This window comes from Eumetopias jubatus, unplaced genomic scaffold, assembly GCF_037043125.1.
Source record: "Eumetopias jubatus isolate StellerSeaLion01/CBP00866 unplaced genomic scaffold, mEumJub1_p1.0 scaffold_10, whole genome shotgun sequence".
Taxonomy (NCBI): domain Eukaryota; kingdom Metazoa; phylum Chordata; class Mammalia; order Carnivora; family Otariidae; genus Eumetopias; species Eumetopias jubatus.
In genome coordinates, this window is record NW_028274816.1 from 83,119,027 (window position 1) to 83,135,106 (window position 16,080).

The following is a 16,080-nucleotide window of genomic DNA, read 5'->3' on the forward strand; positions in this document are numbered from 1 at the left end:
TTGCACACGCAAGGCAACCCTGGGGGCCACAGCTCGTGGGATCCCCGGGTCCCAGGAGGTAGACGCATATGCAGATCTGGGTATTCGAGGGAGGTCGGCGCCATGAGACATGGGGCATGGGCTTCTGGCCCTGAGGCCACCCACACGTCCTGACCAAGAGTTCACAGGTGCTGGGGCCACGGTGAAATCCGTCTCCTCCCGTAAAGGGTCAACACGCCACTGGCCCCGGGTTACGACCAACTGATGAGAAACTGCTCTCCCATCATCAGTGAGACAGGGATGTCCAGGGTCTGGAAAAAAAATAAAAAAAACTGACCACCACACAGTTGCCATCAGAGGGGAGGCCCCGAGCGCTCGGCAGACAGGAGCCTGGGCTTGGGTGCGTGGCGCGCTCAGGGCCGGCCCCAGCCCCGCAGGCTTCTCGCTCTGTGCCTCCCTGGCTGAGTCCGGAGGACAAGCGTCCTCTGCATTGACCGCCTCAGCTTTGGAAGCGGGCTGCCATTTAAACACGGCCCACGAGTCACCGTCCGTGTAGACGCAGGCGGAGGAAAGATCCAGGGCGCACGGGACCTGTCCTTCCCCTCCTTCCCTCACCCTTGTAAGACCCGGCTCAGCTGGAACCAGGTCCCCAGGGTCCTTGGCACCTCCCGCCCGCTCGGCCATCCTGGTGGACAAGCCCTCTGGCCCCGTCTATGGGCCCTCTTGCCTTGGTGTCAGGGCTGTAGGTGAAGTTGGAGACAGGGACGCCATTAGAGAGGACCTGGCTGGGGGCTACGGTCACCCCCAGGATGGTCACCTTCCTCAGCTGCAGGCTGGCGCCCTCGCTAGTCACATGCACCAGCTCGTTCACGATGGTGTTCTGGCAGAACGGAGAGACAGAAGCGAGGTGTCAGCGGCCGGGCCGGTCGGGGTCGGGGGGTCTGGACAGCAGTCGGCACCGTGCCCCTGGGCAAACCCTCAGGACGCTGGCCCACAGACCCTGCTCCCTTAACAAGGCTGACCTGGGGACAGGAGGCCCCACGGTGCCCACCAGTTTGGGCAGGTCCTGGGACTCACATTCCTGGCCAGGAAGATGACCTTCGTGTAGTCCCCGCGCTCTGGCACCCCCAGGCTCTCCCCGTCATCCCAGAATAGCTCCCCTTGGGCCTCCCTGTTTGTGGTCAGGGCTGCGAGCAGGGCCATGGGCTGCTTCCGGGACTCCGTGGTTGTGAGGCCAGGGCCCTGGAAAAGCAGGTGGCACGTGTCACCGTCTCAGGCCTGGCAGAGGCCTCCACAGTCAGGACAGGAAGGACACTGGCCTGGGACAGCTCCATGCTGCCAGAGAGCAGGCTCCACAGGACAGCCTACAGCCGAGGCCTGGGGGGCCTGTGCTGACCACTCTGGCCAACGCAGACACGCTGGGGGGTGCGAGGCCCACAGAGGTTTGCAGACTGCTTCCCAAGAACAGCGCACGAAGCAGGCCTCCCCTCTGCCTGGCACAGCAAGTCAGTTCATCTTCAACCCTCAGACACTGTGCTCTCTGCCTGAGGTCTGGGGATGGACCCTCCCCTGACGGGGCAGCATGGGGTCCTGGCAGCCCCAGAGCTGGACAGATCGACTCAGGTGCCCCGCCCAGGTTACCTGCAGGGGGATGATGTGTCCAGCCCGGAGGTGGAGGTTGATGGTGTCCAGTGGGGCCGGCAGGGTCACCCACTGCCCCTTGCTGTGGATGGCAGACGTGAAGGGAGCCCGAGGTGGAGGTGGGAGGCTGCCGAAGGCCTCTCCTGGCACCTGCAGGGACATGGCATGTCACCAAGAGTCGGGGCCGTGCCAAAGCCCCTGTGCTGTCACTGGGAGCCTCCAGCTCCATGCAGGGCCCCGGGGTGGGGGGTGGGGGGGGTTAGGAGGCAGAGACCCTGACCCAGGGCTTGGGGTGGGGGCAGAACTCTGGAGTGGGAGAACTGTAGTCCATGGGAGCTACCCACTCGGGCCTCAGTCTCCTCATCTGGAAAATGGGTCACTGCAGGGCCTGGGTGGGAAGATGCATGAGAAGCCCTGGGCAAGGGCCGTCATGCACCCGGGTCTCCAGAAACGGGCTCCCTTCCGCCATGTGGCCCACCCCCGCAGGGCCTGGAGGAGGGACACCTTTGGTCCTCGGGACTCACTGTCTGCAGGTTGTACCATGTGCCAGGAGGGAAGTAGCCAGTCACTTGGACCTTCCCAGCCTCAAGCACGGGGGTGATGAGCACAGCCGCCCCCCACAGGAGCTGGTTGTCCACGGTCCAGGTGCGGGGGTCCTCGGGGAACCTTCCAACAGGAGGGGCGGGCGCCTGGGCTTGGTGACCTCTGAGGTCAGTGTGTTCAGGGGGCCCTCAGGGAAAAGCGCAAGGAGCCAGAGGACGCTGGGCGGGCCACGGCGAGGCGGGACCCAGCCGCTGGAGCTCGGCGTGGGGCGTGGGCAGGCCCTCTCCCCAGCCACACACTCCGGGCCGGGTGCCGTCCATGGCTCCCGCGTGGCAGACTCTTCCTGACCACCGGTCTGCCGCTGGCTAGTCCGGGTCCTACCACCAGTCTGTGTCTTTCGTGTGAGTTTGGGACACTGACCGCCCTAGTTTGTTTGCCTTTATAATTCTGCACTGAGGAAAGTCCTAACATTCTGTTTCTGTTCAGAGAAGTATAACTTATTTTCCTAAATTCAGCCCCGTCCCCCTTGCCCTTTGCTTCTGAGGCTTAAAAAGCCCTCTCCTGCCAGAGCACTGAGGACCATTCGCTTCTCTGTCCCATGGAACTTTCTAGACCTTAGGTTTTGACATTTAAGTATGTAATCCGCCTGGAACTTAGGTCTCCACAGCACGAGGGGAAAAATGGATTTTTGCAGACAGCTAACAGATCTGTACTATGTGGGGCTCTGGTCCACTGACTGGACGTGACGTTTTATTGCAGGGCAGCTGTTTACGTATCTGAGTCCTACCCGGGGGACGTCAGTTGGGGTTCTCCCGAGGTCCTTTCTCCCTGTAAGCCAGCCCCGTGACGGTTTTATAACTTGCTCTACCACCTGGTTGGCCTGCTCTGTACTTGGTGTCCTTCACCCTGGGTTTTCAGGTACCTGGGATGCCCCCAGCCCTGAGCTGCAGCCTCACGGGTGGGAAGTGGGGGTGCAAAGGGCCTCCCTTGGCTGCACTGGCCCCCTGATTCCGGGGATGACTCCCCCCGCCCCCCGCAGCAGGATGGGGCTGCCCCGGAGCCGCCAGGCTGGTGGCCAGCCTGTGGGCTCTTGCTCTCCGAGCCCAGGCACTCACTCCAGGAAGAGGGGCCGGGCCACGGTCTCGCCCAGGACGTGGGCCCGGTGGAACAGCAGGTACAGGTAGGGCAGCAAGGCGTAGCGCAGGCTGAGGGCCTTCCGCATGGCTTCCTGCGCGGTCTCGCTGAACCTGTACGGCTCCTGAGGCTGCAGCAGGGGAGAGGGAGAGGGGGCAGCGGGGCGAAGGGGGAAGCACCTGGCCCTCGGGCCGCTGAGGTCCCCCACCTCTGCCCTGGGAGACCCGGCCTGCTGGTACAGACGCCAGGCCGTGCTGCTGCGCCCGCGGAGGGACCCCCAAGGCAGACCCCCACCGGCCCCGCCGGCCCCTACCAGGCTTTTGAGGTCGTTGTGATTCCGCATGAACGGGTAGAAGGCCCCCAGCTGGGTCCAGCGGACACACAGTTCCTCCGAGGTGCTGCCCAGGAAGCCACAGACGTCGGCCCCGACCAGTGGCACCCCCAGCAGGTTGAACAGCAGGATTTCTGGGAGGGCAGAGTCAGACTGGGGCTCAGCTCCCCCCACCCCACCGCGACAGTCAGTACCGCGCTGGCCCTGGCGTCTTCCGCCTGGGGCCAGCAGAAGGACCTGCCTCGCAGACCACCTTCTGACACCCGGGGTGGGCAGAGCAGAACAGCCCGTTAGGGTTGACGTGTGTCCCCCCCAAAAGCGATGTTCGAGTCCTAACCGCCTGTGCTTATGAAGTGACCTTATTTGGAAAAAGGGTCTTTGCAGATGCAATTCTGCTGAGGTCACTGGAGGGGATCCTGCCCCAGGATGCCTGGTGGCCGCGTAAGAGGAAGCCCAGACTATGACGACACACGGGGGAGAAGGCCAAGCGAAGACAGAGGTGGGGGCCGGAGGGACAGCCCCACACTAAGGACACCGAGGGCTGCCAGCCACTCCCAGAAGCTGGGAGACTCGAGGAAGGGCTCCCTGCTCCGACACCGCAAGTCCGACTGCAAGCCTCCAGGGCTGGGGGAGACCACGCTTCTGTTGCCGTGAGCACCCTGGGTGAGCCGGTGCATGCGGCAGGGAGGTCGGCGAGCCCCTGAGCCGCTGAAGGTCCTCGGCCGGCGCCCACCCCACTGCTGCTCAGCAGGACCAGGCTGTGCTGGGCCCTCCCTCTCCTCAGGGTCTCCTCAGGGACGAGCAGCCAACGAGCAGGACCCGACCCAGCCTAGGGCCGCGGGGGACCCTTGCCTGGCTTGCAACAGGTCCCGGGACCTGCATGACCTCTGCCACGGAACGATCAGTGCACGCCAGAGCTTCGGCCCGAGACTCCCAAGGTGGGCGTGGAGCCGGGAACCTAGCTCTCGAGGGGGCTTCAGAGGCTGGCCTGCAGGGGCATGGGCCCTAGTGGGCCGCACCTCCCCCACGGTGAAATCAGAGCTGGTGGCATCTGTGGGCAGAGCTGGACAGCGGCTTCTGGAAGGAGGAATGGTTCCTCCCAGAGCTCGCCCAGGGCTTCCCCATGGCCCGAGGGTCTGCAGATGCATCCCACACGGCAGCAGGCCTGGGGCTACCAGAGAGCTTCCAGGCTGGGGGTCTGGTGGAGGCTCAGCTGCGCGTGGTGACCCAGGGAGGTCACTCCAGCCCCTTCCCCAGAGCTCCTGAGCCGTCTCTGTGCCTGGCGCACGTCAGCAGCATGAGAGCTCCTGAGAACTAAAGTCACGTTCCTCTCTGCAGGTGGGGTGGACGGCACCTGCGGGCTGGGGGCAGGATGCGCTCACCAGGAGGGACATCATGAGAGGACAGAATGTGACGGCTTTGCAGGCAGCGGCCTGGCCGAATCGGAGATGGGGATGCTTGGAAAGTCCAGCACTGCCCGCCAGAGTGGCAGAGCGCCCCAGGTGAGCTGACCCACACAGGTGAGCCCAGCCGTCCGTGGGCCCACGGGCCTCACGCCCCACGTGAGGCAGCAGCGTGTCTCTGAGCCGAGCCGAGCCGAGCCTGGCACTCGGTCTGGGCCCCGCTCCCCTCCGAGCGGCCGCTCCTGACAGGGGCTCTCACCTGGCACGGAGTACGAGAGCTGCTCCCAGCTGCTCCACACATCCCCCGTCCAGTGGCCGGCGTATCGGCCGTGGCCGGCGAAGGTTGAGCGGGAGATCACAAAGGGGCGCGTCCCCCGAGCCCTCACGAGGGCCCTGTGCAGAGCGGGGAGACAGGGCAGTGCACAGCAGGGCTGCCCGGGAGCCCCCGAGTGGCCCCGCGCCGAATTAGGGGTGCAGCAGGGAGGCAGAGCGGGGAGTGAGCAGCCCAAAGGGCCAAGGCCAGGAGGAGGGAGGGGGGCGCTCCACCCGAGCCGCCAGGCCCCGCCCTGCAAGGCGAGCCTGTCCGGGGAGGTCCCCCCAGGCTCCCGCTGGGCCTCCGCGCAGTCACCACCGGCCCCCCTCAGAGGCGCGGGGCAGCCGTGAGCTCGGCCCTCACCTGTGGGAGGCGAGGGCTTCCGTCAGGCCGTACACGTTGTGCAGGTTGTAGTGCGTGGAGAGGAACTGGCGGCTGGAGGCACAGATGGTGGCGGCCCGCAGGGTCCCACCAACCACCCCTGGGAGAGGGAGGCTGTCTCCGTCTGTGGAGCCTCCGCCTGGCCGGCTGGTGCCCCCCACATCCCAGGAGCCCCCTTGGAACTTGGGGTGTCCCCTTTTCCAAGGACAGGGACACGGTGGAGGCTGAGGCCGACCTTTGCAGACCGCAGACTTGACGTCCACCTGCTCCTGACCCGTTTCAAGTCTCTCCCCGTTCCTGTCCCTAAGCCTGGGACACCCTCCCTCTGAAGGGCCCCGCCCGGCCACGGGAGCCCGGTCCGTGTGGCCTGGCTGACGTCTCGCCAACCCGACCTTCCTCCTGGGGTTGCCCTCCCCTTTCCGGGGTGGCCGTGCCCATCGGCTCCTCAGAAAGGACAGCTGGCACGTGGGGGCAGGTGGGAGAACTCACCTGGCACGTAGGGCGGGTTCTCCAGGTCATTGTCGGGGCAGCCGTCCACAGAGCCCTTTACGAAGTTGGAGGGCTCGTTCATGTCCTGCAAAAAGAGGCCCTGGTGTTGGGCGCCCTGCCCTGGGCAGATGCTGGGGCCGGTCCCCCAGCCCCCGGGACACTCACGATCCACATGCCGTCGAAGGGCACCTGGGCGTGGAACTCAGACACCATGTCCTGCCACCAGTCCAGGGCCTCGGGGCTGGTGAAGTCGGGGAAGGCGGTGAATCCGGGCCACACCTGCAGCAAAGGCCAGAGGGGAGACCAGGGCCCCCCCACCAGAGCTACGGCCTCGCTCGTCTGCCTGGGGGTGGAAAGTCTGTGGAGGTGAGGGTCGGCGGCAGTAGGGGCGTGGGGGGGAACGCGACTGAGATCTCACTTTCAGACAGAGGCCCCGGAACCGAGTCGCGGACATCTGCACCCCTGGCAGCCTCCCCGGCCTCCCCTCAGCTGGGGCCCCCTTCCCCTTGGTTGCGGGCACGCCCTGGAATGGGAAGTTGGGGACTCCGCCGGGTGCCCCCGTGGGAAGGCCTGGGAAGCCCCCGGGGGGCCTGAGGACACGGAGACGTTTGCTAAGGGTCAGCAGAGCTCGTGCCTGGGCTGGGCCAAGCTGCCCACAAAGTCAAGGCCCCGATGGAAGGATTCGCGGTAGTATCAGGAGCCCCCGTCACTTCTAGCTGTGACCACCCCCCTCCCCCTGCCCTACACAACAGGATGGTTTTTTTAATCCCATCCTCTTTCTGAACAGCGAGCGCCCCGTGGCCACTGGCTGGGGACTCCCGCTTTCTCAGCCCGTGCCGCCCGGCCCCCACCCTACCTTCCCAATCAGAGGCTGCCCGGTCTCGTTGGTGATGAAAACCCTCCTCCGCAGACCCTCGTCATAGGGACGGTAGCTGCCGGGGGGGCTGGAGCTGCTGATGGCAGGGTCCTGAGAGGGGTGTGGGGGGCACCAGTCAGGAGGAGAAGGAAACGCTCCAAAGCCAGGCACCGATTACGGGGGAAGTGAGAAAGTGCTCTCGATACATCGTTGGGAAGAACAAAGCCAGGAGGGAGCGCGCATGCGTGCACACGCCCACGTCTGAGCCCGCGGGGCCCCTGGATGCACGTTCTGGCTCTGCTTTACGGGTTCTAGAGTTTCACAAATGGTCTACGGTGAACACTGATTTCTTTCAGAATAAAAGAAGGTCTGCATCTGCCCTCCCTGCCCTGAGTGGCCACGGATGCTGGCTGCGCTCTGAGGGGCCGAGCTGAGGGAAATGGCCCGCGTCAGCATGATTCTGACCTCCGGGCAGACCAGACTCCTCCGCTGTGGGGTGTCCGCCGTGCAGCCCCTCAGCCTCAGCGCCCCTTCCCCAACTCCTCTGGCCAGGTGGCTAGGCACTCAGCCCGGCCGCACCGGCACTCTGGCTGCAGGGACTGGCCCCGGGGGACTGTGGCCGCTCGGAGCCCAGCCCTGAGCCTGGCCCTCCTTCCCGTGAGGCAGAACTGAGTGCGGGAGAGGCTGGGCCACGAGACACTCAGAGCCTCCGTGGCTCCAGCTGCCCGGGCATGCAGCTCCACCCCGGCCGTCCCAGTACTGAGGGACGGGAGCCGAGCGCAAACCCCCTGCTTGAAGCCGTTCATGTAACCTACAACCAAAGGGATCCCGAGCGACAGATGTTTCCAGGGACCCTCAGGCTGGACATCCCCGGACAGCAGGGACCCAGTCTGTACGTCTGATGTTCCCTCAACAGCCAAGACCCTCAGGAAACGTCCCCAGTGACCACGGCTAGCACGAGGCAGCTGAGGCACGGGGGCTCTTCCCCGCCCAGAAAGGCAGCCCCACGCGGCGTGGGGCAGGAGGGCCACTCACCACGATCATCACGTACCGCCGGCCGTCCTGGTGGAGATCCTGCACCATGGCCGGGAAGTCCCTGAAACCGTCCTTGTTGAAGGTGAAGTCCCTCCTGGCGTCCATGTAGTCCAGGTCATTCCACTGCGTGTCCTGCAGCCAGCACAGGGAACGCTGCAGCCGGCCTGGGGGCCTGCGTCCCAGCCCAGCCCCCCGAGCACGCCCTCCCGGCACTCACCAGGGGGAAGCGGGCCCTGGTCATGTTCTCTACCACCTGGCGGGTGATGGCGGTGGAGGAGTAGCCCCAGCGGCAGAGGTGGAAGCCCAGGCCCCAGTACGGCGGCATGAACGGGTAGCCTGCAGCCGCGGAGGGGGGCTCCGTGAGCAGGCCGGCAGCAGCCGGAGGGGAGGAGGGACGGGACGGGGGAGGGGAGGGGCGGCACGGGGCCGGGGAACAGGCCTACCCACGACTTCCAGGTACTGCTGCACCACGCTCTTGGGCTCAGGGCCCAGGAAGATGTACATGTCCAGGATCCCACCTGTCGACCTCCAGCTGAGGGCCGGGCTCGGCTGCAGGACCACATCTGGGGGAAGCAGCCCTTGGGGCTCAGGAACAAATACCCATGCCCCCTTCCCCCGACCCCTGCCCCCGTGGCACCTTGAAGAAGGGCCACATCCCACCCAGGGAAGCTGGGAGCAGCTTGCTTAGGGCCTGGGGACATCTCCCCCGAGCCAGACTGCTTGAAGAGCCTGCAGCAGAACAGACCGCAGGACCCCCCTTGCTGGCCTCTGCTCAGAGCAGGGGTCCCAGAGCGCTCTTCGGGGTACCCAAGGACAGAGCTGGCAGAGGCCACAGCCCACTGGACTCATTTCTGGGCAGTGCAAACAAGGCCCGGCGCCCTGCCCACGGCCCCATCCTCTACCGCCAGCCTGTCCCGACAGGTGCAGACAGCCCCGCGCTGCCCCCACAGAGGGGGTGCGGCCAGCCCCAGGGAAGCCGCTGGCCCGGGGGCTCAGAGGGAGCGCCGGCTACAGGACACGGGGACCAGGGTGTGTGCTAGGGGTGGTTGCCCGCCTGCTTACCCATGGCGTTGCTGTTCAGCAGGAAGGCCCCGTGAGCTGACCCGCCGTCCTCCAGCACCAGGTAGAAAGGATGCGACCCATACAGGTTCACGTTGGGCTGCGCATGAGGACACAGCACGTTAGCGCCCTCACCCACGTGGTGTGTCTAATCCCCTCCTCGCTGCCCCCTTTACCGAGGGGGCGATGTCCCGGTTCCAGAGGGTGATCTTGGTCCAGTTGGTGCTGAGCATCAGGGAGCCAAGATGCTCGGCAAGGCCCGTGATGTGCTGCGATGGCAGGGAGGTGGACAGCTGCAGAAACTGGTCGGCGAAGAACAGGGGGGCCACCGTCGTGTTCAGCCTGCCGGGAAGAGCCCAGGCAGCCTTGCGACCTAGGCAGCCAGAGGACCCCGAGATGGACCCTCCCAGAGAGACCCCTGGTGGCCCCTGAGGAGGGCTGGAGTGGCCTGGCCACCTTTGTGACACAATGACCCCAGGACAGAAGCAGCCACTGGAGGCCCAGTGACCCTTGGGACCTGACCCAGGTGTGGAGAGCTCCCACAGCACTACCTGGCTATGCCCACACTGCCCCAGGTGGGCATCCAGCAGGGGACTGCCCCATAAGCCCTGGCCACAAGCAGGTGCCGGGCAAGGGCTGCTCGAACCCTTCCAGTCCTAGGAGTTGTGGCCCCGAGCCCTTTCCGCAAGGGCCAAACTGCTCCCAGACCCCAGCCATGACCTTCCCCAGAGCCATGGAACTGTGTCCACCCAGGGGTGGCCAGGACCCCTTGAGGTTGCACAGGGTCAGGGCGAGGCAAGAACCACAGATGGGGCACGAAAGACCTACTAATACCGATTTCACGGAATGACGTCCCACTGCACCCTGCCTGCCCCTGGGCAAGATTTATCTGTGTGTTTTCAAGACCAAAGTCTGATTAAATGCCTCAGGAAACTTCTCTCCGATCTCTGCTCAAAGGTCAGCTTCCTAGAGAGGCCTTCTGTAGCCCCTCACTCCAGAAGCAGCCCTGCCCTCCGCATCTGCACAGCTCCTTTCTAGAACTTTGTTAGCATTGTTACTCCTGACATTGTACTTGGCTTCACTCACTGCCTCTTCCCGCTGTGTCAGCCCTGGGGGCAGCTCCATACGGCTCGGCCAAGAATGGGCAGAAAAGAAACGCATTTCAGGAGGTGAGTTCTCCTAAGATTAATGCAAGCTCATTTCCGAATATGTAACTTAGTCTAGTGACAAAGAGGAGCCTTGTCAGCCCAAGGCACATATTTACGTGGGACTCTGTGTGGACAAAGCACACAGGGTGCGTCCTATGAAAATGTGCTTGCATAATCCACCGTCAGGACAGACGGGGGGCATCAGCAGAAGCGCTGCCCCAGCCCATGGCTCTGGGAGGGAACATGTCCGACACTGGGAATCACGGCCACCACTCTGGATTCCAGGATGCTTTGGTGCATCCGATTCCCAGGGTGTGATGGGGGCGGTGGAGGTGATGCATCCCCTGGAGGCGAGGGCATGACCAACCGAGGCCCTCACCCTTGCTACCCATCCATGAGCGTCTGCTGTGGGTCGGAACCTCGTTAGGAGCTGGAGGCCCAGGAGTGAGCTTCCAGAATGGGAAAGGCTCCTTGGCGGGCAGACAGCAGCAACGGTTTGGACAAACCTAAGATCTCAGGGAGACACACGTCCCAGGGGGACGTGAAACAGAGTGGCCAACAGCATGGATGCCGGGCCCTGCCTCAGAAGCTGCCAGCAAGCCGCCTCAGTCTCCCCGTCCGGACAGCGGGGATGGTAACAGCACTTCTGAGCTGTCCGGGTGCCGGATGTGCCTAAGTGACACGCGGCAAGTGACGATCAATAACACACACGTGAACGTAAGGCGGTGAGGGGACGTTGCCTGCGGTGGGGGTGCCGTTTCTCACCGGACCGAGGTTTCTCAGCCTTGGCACTTTTGGCATTGGGGTGGGAGTGCTCTGCTTGGTGGAGCCATTGCCAAAGGTCCCCTGGAGGGCGGCTCCCCCAGCAGGCCCTACCTGGGGGGCGTGAGGAGGGCATCTGCAGGGAGTTGCTGAGGGACCTGAATGAGGTGAGGGAGGGCTCCAGGCAGAGGCAGCAGTGAAGAGCCCCAAGGGAGGGTGGGGAGACGGTGACTTGGCACCCCCACCTAGGGTGGGGGCACAGAGACCAGCACTCACAGCACCCGGCCGTCCAGCTTCCGGTGCACGACCACCCCAAAAGGCTCTTCCTGGAACTCCACGCTGTAGAGTGTGGACGAGGCCCGGCTGAGGACACGCGGAGTCTCCAGGGGCACCTCGTAGCGCCTGTTGGCGGGATCCTTGATCTAGGAGTCACATGGTGGTGCCATGAGGCTCTCTGGGGGCCAGCACACCTCCCCCTCCTTCCTCACCCCCCAGAGTCCCAGTGTGGCCATACACAGCATGTGAGCACCGACAGTTTGGTCAACCAAGCCTCCGTTTCCTCACGTCCAGCTCCCCATGTGGGTCGCCAGGGAAGACACACAACACCCAGTCAATCTGAATTCCAGATAAACAACTCTTCCCAGTGTGTCTCAGATATCGCATGAGACAGACACTAAAAAAAAATCCATTCCTTGGTTTTCTGGAATTCAAAGTTACTGAGTGCATCCCGCATTTTTATTTGCTGAGTCTGGCAACACTGTTCCACCCAGCGTGCCCGTCACAGGGTGGCTGAGAGATTAGATTAGAGCACCCAGCTCAGCTCTGCCTGCTACGCAGCGATCACTCAGTAAATGTTGGCTGTTAGCAATTACTTTGTTAAAATTATTATGGATTGTGTGCTTCAGGCTCTCTCGGCTTGGCCTCCTCACATTCAATCCCTGGGTTTCTGCTGGGCGACTGGTATGTGCCAGACTATGTTCCAGGGGCTGGGAATCAGCACGGAGTAAATCGGACAAGAGGTCCTGCCCTCAGGCGCATGGACGATCAGCATATTCCACTGCCCGCTGCCCGGAACATTCCCCCCAACCTCCCTGTCCACCTCTCCCCTTGCTGACTCTGTCCTGTAGGACTTCAGGTCCCTGGTGGGATGTCACTTGCCGGGGGAGACCTGACCTCCCTCCACTGTGCCCTGAGCCCTGCCCTCTAGAGCATGTTCTAGAACCTTCTAATCAGTGTCTTACTGGCCACTGCTCCCTGAGTGTAGGCACTCTGTGCTCACTCCTGGACTCCAGGTGAAGACACACAGCACATTTGCACACCAAACCAACACTTCATCCGCGGCCCACCCACGTTTTCTCTGCCCCCGTCTGGCCCTGCCCACCGTGAAGTGAAGCCGGCTCTCCGTCTCCAGCAGCACGTCCAGCCGTAAGGTCAGGATGTCCTTGGGGAAGAAGGTTGGGGTGTTGCGGGTCAGGGTGGCCGTGTAGCCTGTCTCTGTGGTGGTCAGGTTCTCCAGCTTGTAACTCGGGTAGCTGGGTGGGAAAAAGCACCAGGGCTGCCCCATCCGGGGGACCCGAGGCCACTGCCTTGCAGGCCGGTAGCAACAGCCCCGGGCCTCACACTGCTCTTGGGTGATGGCTTTGTCGGGGGCACAGTCGAAGCGGCTGTTGGGGGGCACATCGCACTGTGTGGGTGCTGCTCGGGGACTGCCGTGGTGCCCCGGGGTGGGCTGGGGGCCTGGGCCACTGGATCCCTGCTGGCGAGCACGATAAAGCTCCTCAGGTACTTGGGAGAAGCCACGCTGCTCTTGGGGGAGCACCAAATCACGGAGCAGGATGTGCCCCAGGAAGGCGGCGCTGGCCAGGGAGACAAAGGTGCAGACCCCCAGCAGGGGGCGGGAGCGGGAGCTGGGAGGCCACCTCACGTCCATGGTCGCTGGCACCTGCTGGCAGCCGGCCGGGTCCTGGAGGCCTGCCGAGAGAGGAGCAGGGCTCAGCAAGGAAGGCGGGACAGAGTGGCCGGGGGGGGGGGTTCAGGAGGCTCTCACAGCTTCCAGCCGTGGACCTGTGGCTGGCCCGGCAGTGCCCAGGGTGCGGTGTGCCGAGAACATGAGGCAGGCGAGGATGGACAAGCTCCCGGCACTGTTGAGAAAGACAGCAAGGGAAGGGAAAAGGGAAAGCCGAGGGAAGCCCCAAATAGGCAATTTCGGAATACCCTGTACTGTGAGAGCTTACAAACGAAAATGCGTTTAAAATGTGCATAAAATGATTTAAAGACATGCAAAGACCTACGTGGGAGGCTGACAAGTGGAATAAACAAGTCCCAACACGCAGAGCAGAGAGGGAGCCCTGCTTCTGCAGAGACTGTGGCTGAGTCACTCCGTTTTGGCAAATGAGCTGGAAGTGGAAGGGCCCTCGGGGAGACCCACCACTTTCTCTCCGCCCCTCTTCTGCTGCCCCGGGTGTACAGCCCGGTAGGAAGTCTTGGGCACGGCAGCAGCCGAGGGCCACACTCCCGGGACAGCCCCCAGGCCCCAGCAGGTGGAAGGCGCTCCCTGCCCCTGCGGTTAGGGGCGGAGCAGCCCCTCTCTCTGGCTCCTCTGGAGCTAAGTCTGTTACTACCTGCATTTTGCTTCTCTGTATGTTCTAAATATTTTATAACGAACACTGTTGGCCCAGCTCCTCCGAGGAGCAAGATACCAAAAAGACCAAACGGGCAAGGATTTAGTTAGGGGCGTCCTTTCTCTCCGAGAGAAAATGGGGAGGTTGCCAGGGAAGGGTGGGAGAGCTGTCACCCCCCCAGGCAAGATCTGACCTCAGGGAAGTCAGGAGCCGAGGGGAGGGGTGGTTGGGGCCATGCATCCCGGATTGCCTGCCGTGTAGGCTAAGGAAGGTTCTGCAAGGCCACGGGTCTGGCAGGAGGACCCGAGCCAAAGCTGGCCATTAGCGGGGTCGACGTCTCGCAGAGGTGGCCTGCCCTAGTGTCGTGGGCTGGGAAGCAGGCTGGCCCCGGAGTGGATGCGTGCAAGCTCCGTGTGGCGGGAGGCCTGGGGGACGCTTGCACCCTCGGGCCGCCAGAAACATGCAAGGACTGGGGAAAGTCACGTGCTAGCAGAAGTCACTGAGGGCCCGAGGGAGTGTGAGCCTGTCACACACTCAAACCAGGCCCTTGGGACATTTCTGGCCACAGTGGGCCACTGCTGGATTGGGTGCACGAGTGAACTTTTATTCACAAACGTGCGTTTTTCCCTCACGCCAACCAACTGTCCCATTCTCCCCATGGCCAGCTGGGGGCCCAACGATTCACTCCAACCCTGACACGAATCCCGGAGTCGGCGCAGACCCCACAGGTGAGGCCCCAGCCCCACAGGACGGTCCCCCTTCAGACCCCAGGCACAAGCCCCACATTGTCACTTGCACTTCTGACCAAATAACTGGCTCTAAATTTGAAGGTTCGCCCCCCTCCCCCACCCACCTCCAGTTTGATGATTGGCTAGCACACTCAGGAAAGAGCTTTACTTACTGTTACCCGTTTATTGTAAAAGATGCGGCTCAGGAACAGCCAGAGGACGTGGGATGGACGTGGGATGGGGGGCTGCGTGGGTGCGGAGCCTCCACACCCTCTCCGGGCAGGCCACCCACCTTCCCACACTGAAACGTGTTCACCAGCTCAGAGGCTGTCCAAACCCCAACTAGTTTTGGTTTCATAACCTAAGCACAACTGAGTAAATCACTGGCCATTGGCGATTATCAATCACCAGCCCTCTGTGCTCCCCAGAGGTTGGGGGTAGGGGAGGTGGGGCCCACAGTTCCCACCCCAGAATCCTGCCTCCTGCTTCTGGGGACTAGGCCCCACCCCAAGGCTTGTCCAGAGGCCCTAGCCACCAGCCATTCTATTAGCATATAAAAGACACTACCACTGCCAAGATTCCCGGGGTCTTAGGAGCTGTGTGCCAGGACCTGGGGGCAAAGACTATATATATTTTTTATACCCGTGTCCCAGCTGCACCTGCCCCCATCCAGACACACGTGACACCCTGTGATCACGGGGAGGCAGGGCCTAGGGAACTCACCCTTGGGAGCTCTTGGGCAGTGCCCGTGGCCCTCCCCACCCAAAGTTCAGGAGCGCAGGGGTGGCCAGGGGTGCCGCAGGGCCAGCACCGGTCCCCTGCCGCTGTGTCCACTCTGCACAGGGAAGAGACCCTAGAAACGGGAAGGGCTGTCAACCAGAGGGCTTGACAATTTAGACAAAATGGGGAAAAACACAGAAGGTCAGGAGGTCAAGTGGCGCTGCGGGCCGGGAGGGCCTGTGACCTCCCTTTCAGGGAAGTGGCTCCGAGCCGCTGCTTACCGCCCCCCCCCGCCCCGGCAAGGGTGGTGGTGTAGACAAGCCGGCTTCAAAGTCCAGCTGTGCCCTGACCAGAGAGGCAGGGTCCTTACCCTGTGCCTCAGTTTCCTCCCCAGAATGGGGCCAGGCAGCCTCCGTCGCCCAGCACCGAGGGCGTGGATGAGACCGTGGAGTCCCCGGGGTCCCCGTCGTTAACCGCTGCCCGCCGCCCGGGGACCCTGGCACGACGCGCTCAGCTTCTCCACTAGCAAACCACAGAGAATAAATCCCGTCGACCGATCGGTCCCTCCCCCTTAGGGAGTCACGGCTGCCCCGACCTCCTAGCCCCTAGTCGGAGCGGGCGCCGCAGTCCGGCCCCGCCCCGCCCTTCACTGGGACCCCCACAGCCCCCCGCCCGGTCCGCTCACCTCCGCGCACGCGCGCCCCGCCTGGGCCCCGCCCGCTCACCTCCGCGCACGCGCACCCAGCCCGCCTCCCTCTCCGACCCCCACTCCCCGCCGCGTTAGTCTCCGCGCACGCGCGCCCGGTCCGGCGCCCGCCCCCCCCCAACCCCGCCCCTCCTCACAGCTAGCCTCCGCGCACGCGCTCCGGCCCGCAGCGGCCGCCCGGCGTCAGGCGCTGGCAAGCACGCGCCAGAGGGGGCGGGGCGGACCGGGTGA

The 16,080-nt window shown here is 63.7% G+C and overlaps 1 protein-coding gene across 3 annotated transcripts; it reads right to left on the reverse strand.

The window, feature by feature from the left end:
* Window positions 1–84: 84 nt before the first annotated feature.
* Window positions 85–15,901, reverse strand: GAA (alpha glucosidase). 3 transcript variants are annotated; one of them, XM_088028103.1, is made up of 21 exons: window positions 15,829–15,901; window positions 15,514–15,665; window positions 12,456–13,045; window positions 11,351–11,496; window positions 9,341–9,506; window positions 9,168–9,264; window positions 8,549–8,668; window positions 8,323–8,441; window positions 8,106–8,237; window positions 7,071–7,181; window positions 6,380–6,493; window positions 6,215–6,299; window positions 5,708–5,825; window positions 5,291–5,424; window positions 3,611–3,762; window positions 3,279–3,427; window positions 2,145–2,286; window positions 1,621–1,770; window positions 1,057–1,221; window positions 707–859; window positions 85–290 (listed from the first exon to the last, which is right to left on the reverse strand). In XM_088028103.1, exons 3-21 carry the CDS (start codon window positions 13,002–13,004, stop codon window positions 231–233), a joined length of 2,862 nt encoding a protein of 953 aa, XP_087884229.1. In that variant the 5' UTR covers window positions 13,005–13,045; window positions 15,514–15,665; window positions 15,829–15,901; the 3' UTR covers window positions 85–230. The 3 variants fall into 3 exon arrangements, with proteins under 3 accessions (XP_087884229.1, XP_087884227.1, XP_087884228.1); XM_088028101.1 differs by lacking the exon at window positions 15,829–15,901 and adding an exon at window positions 15,147–15,276 and having other exon boundaries at window positions 15,514–15,602; XM_088028102.1 differs by lacking the exon at window positions 15,514–15,665 and having other exon boundaries at window positions 15,829–15,864.
* Window positions 15,902–16,080: the final 179 nt, after the last annotated feature.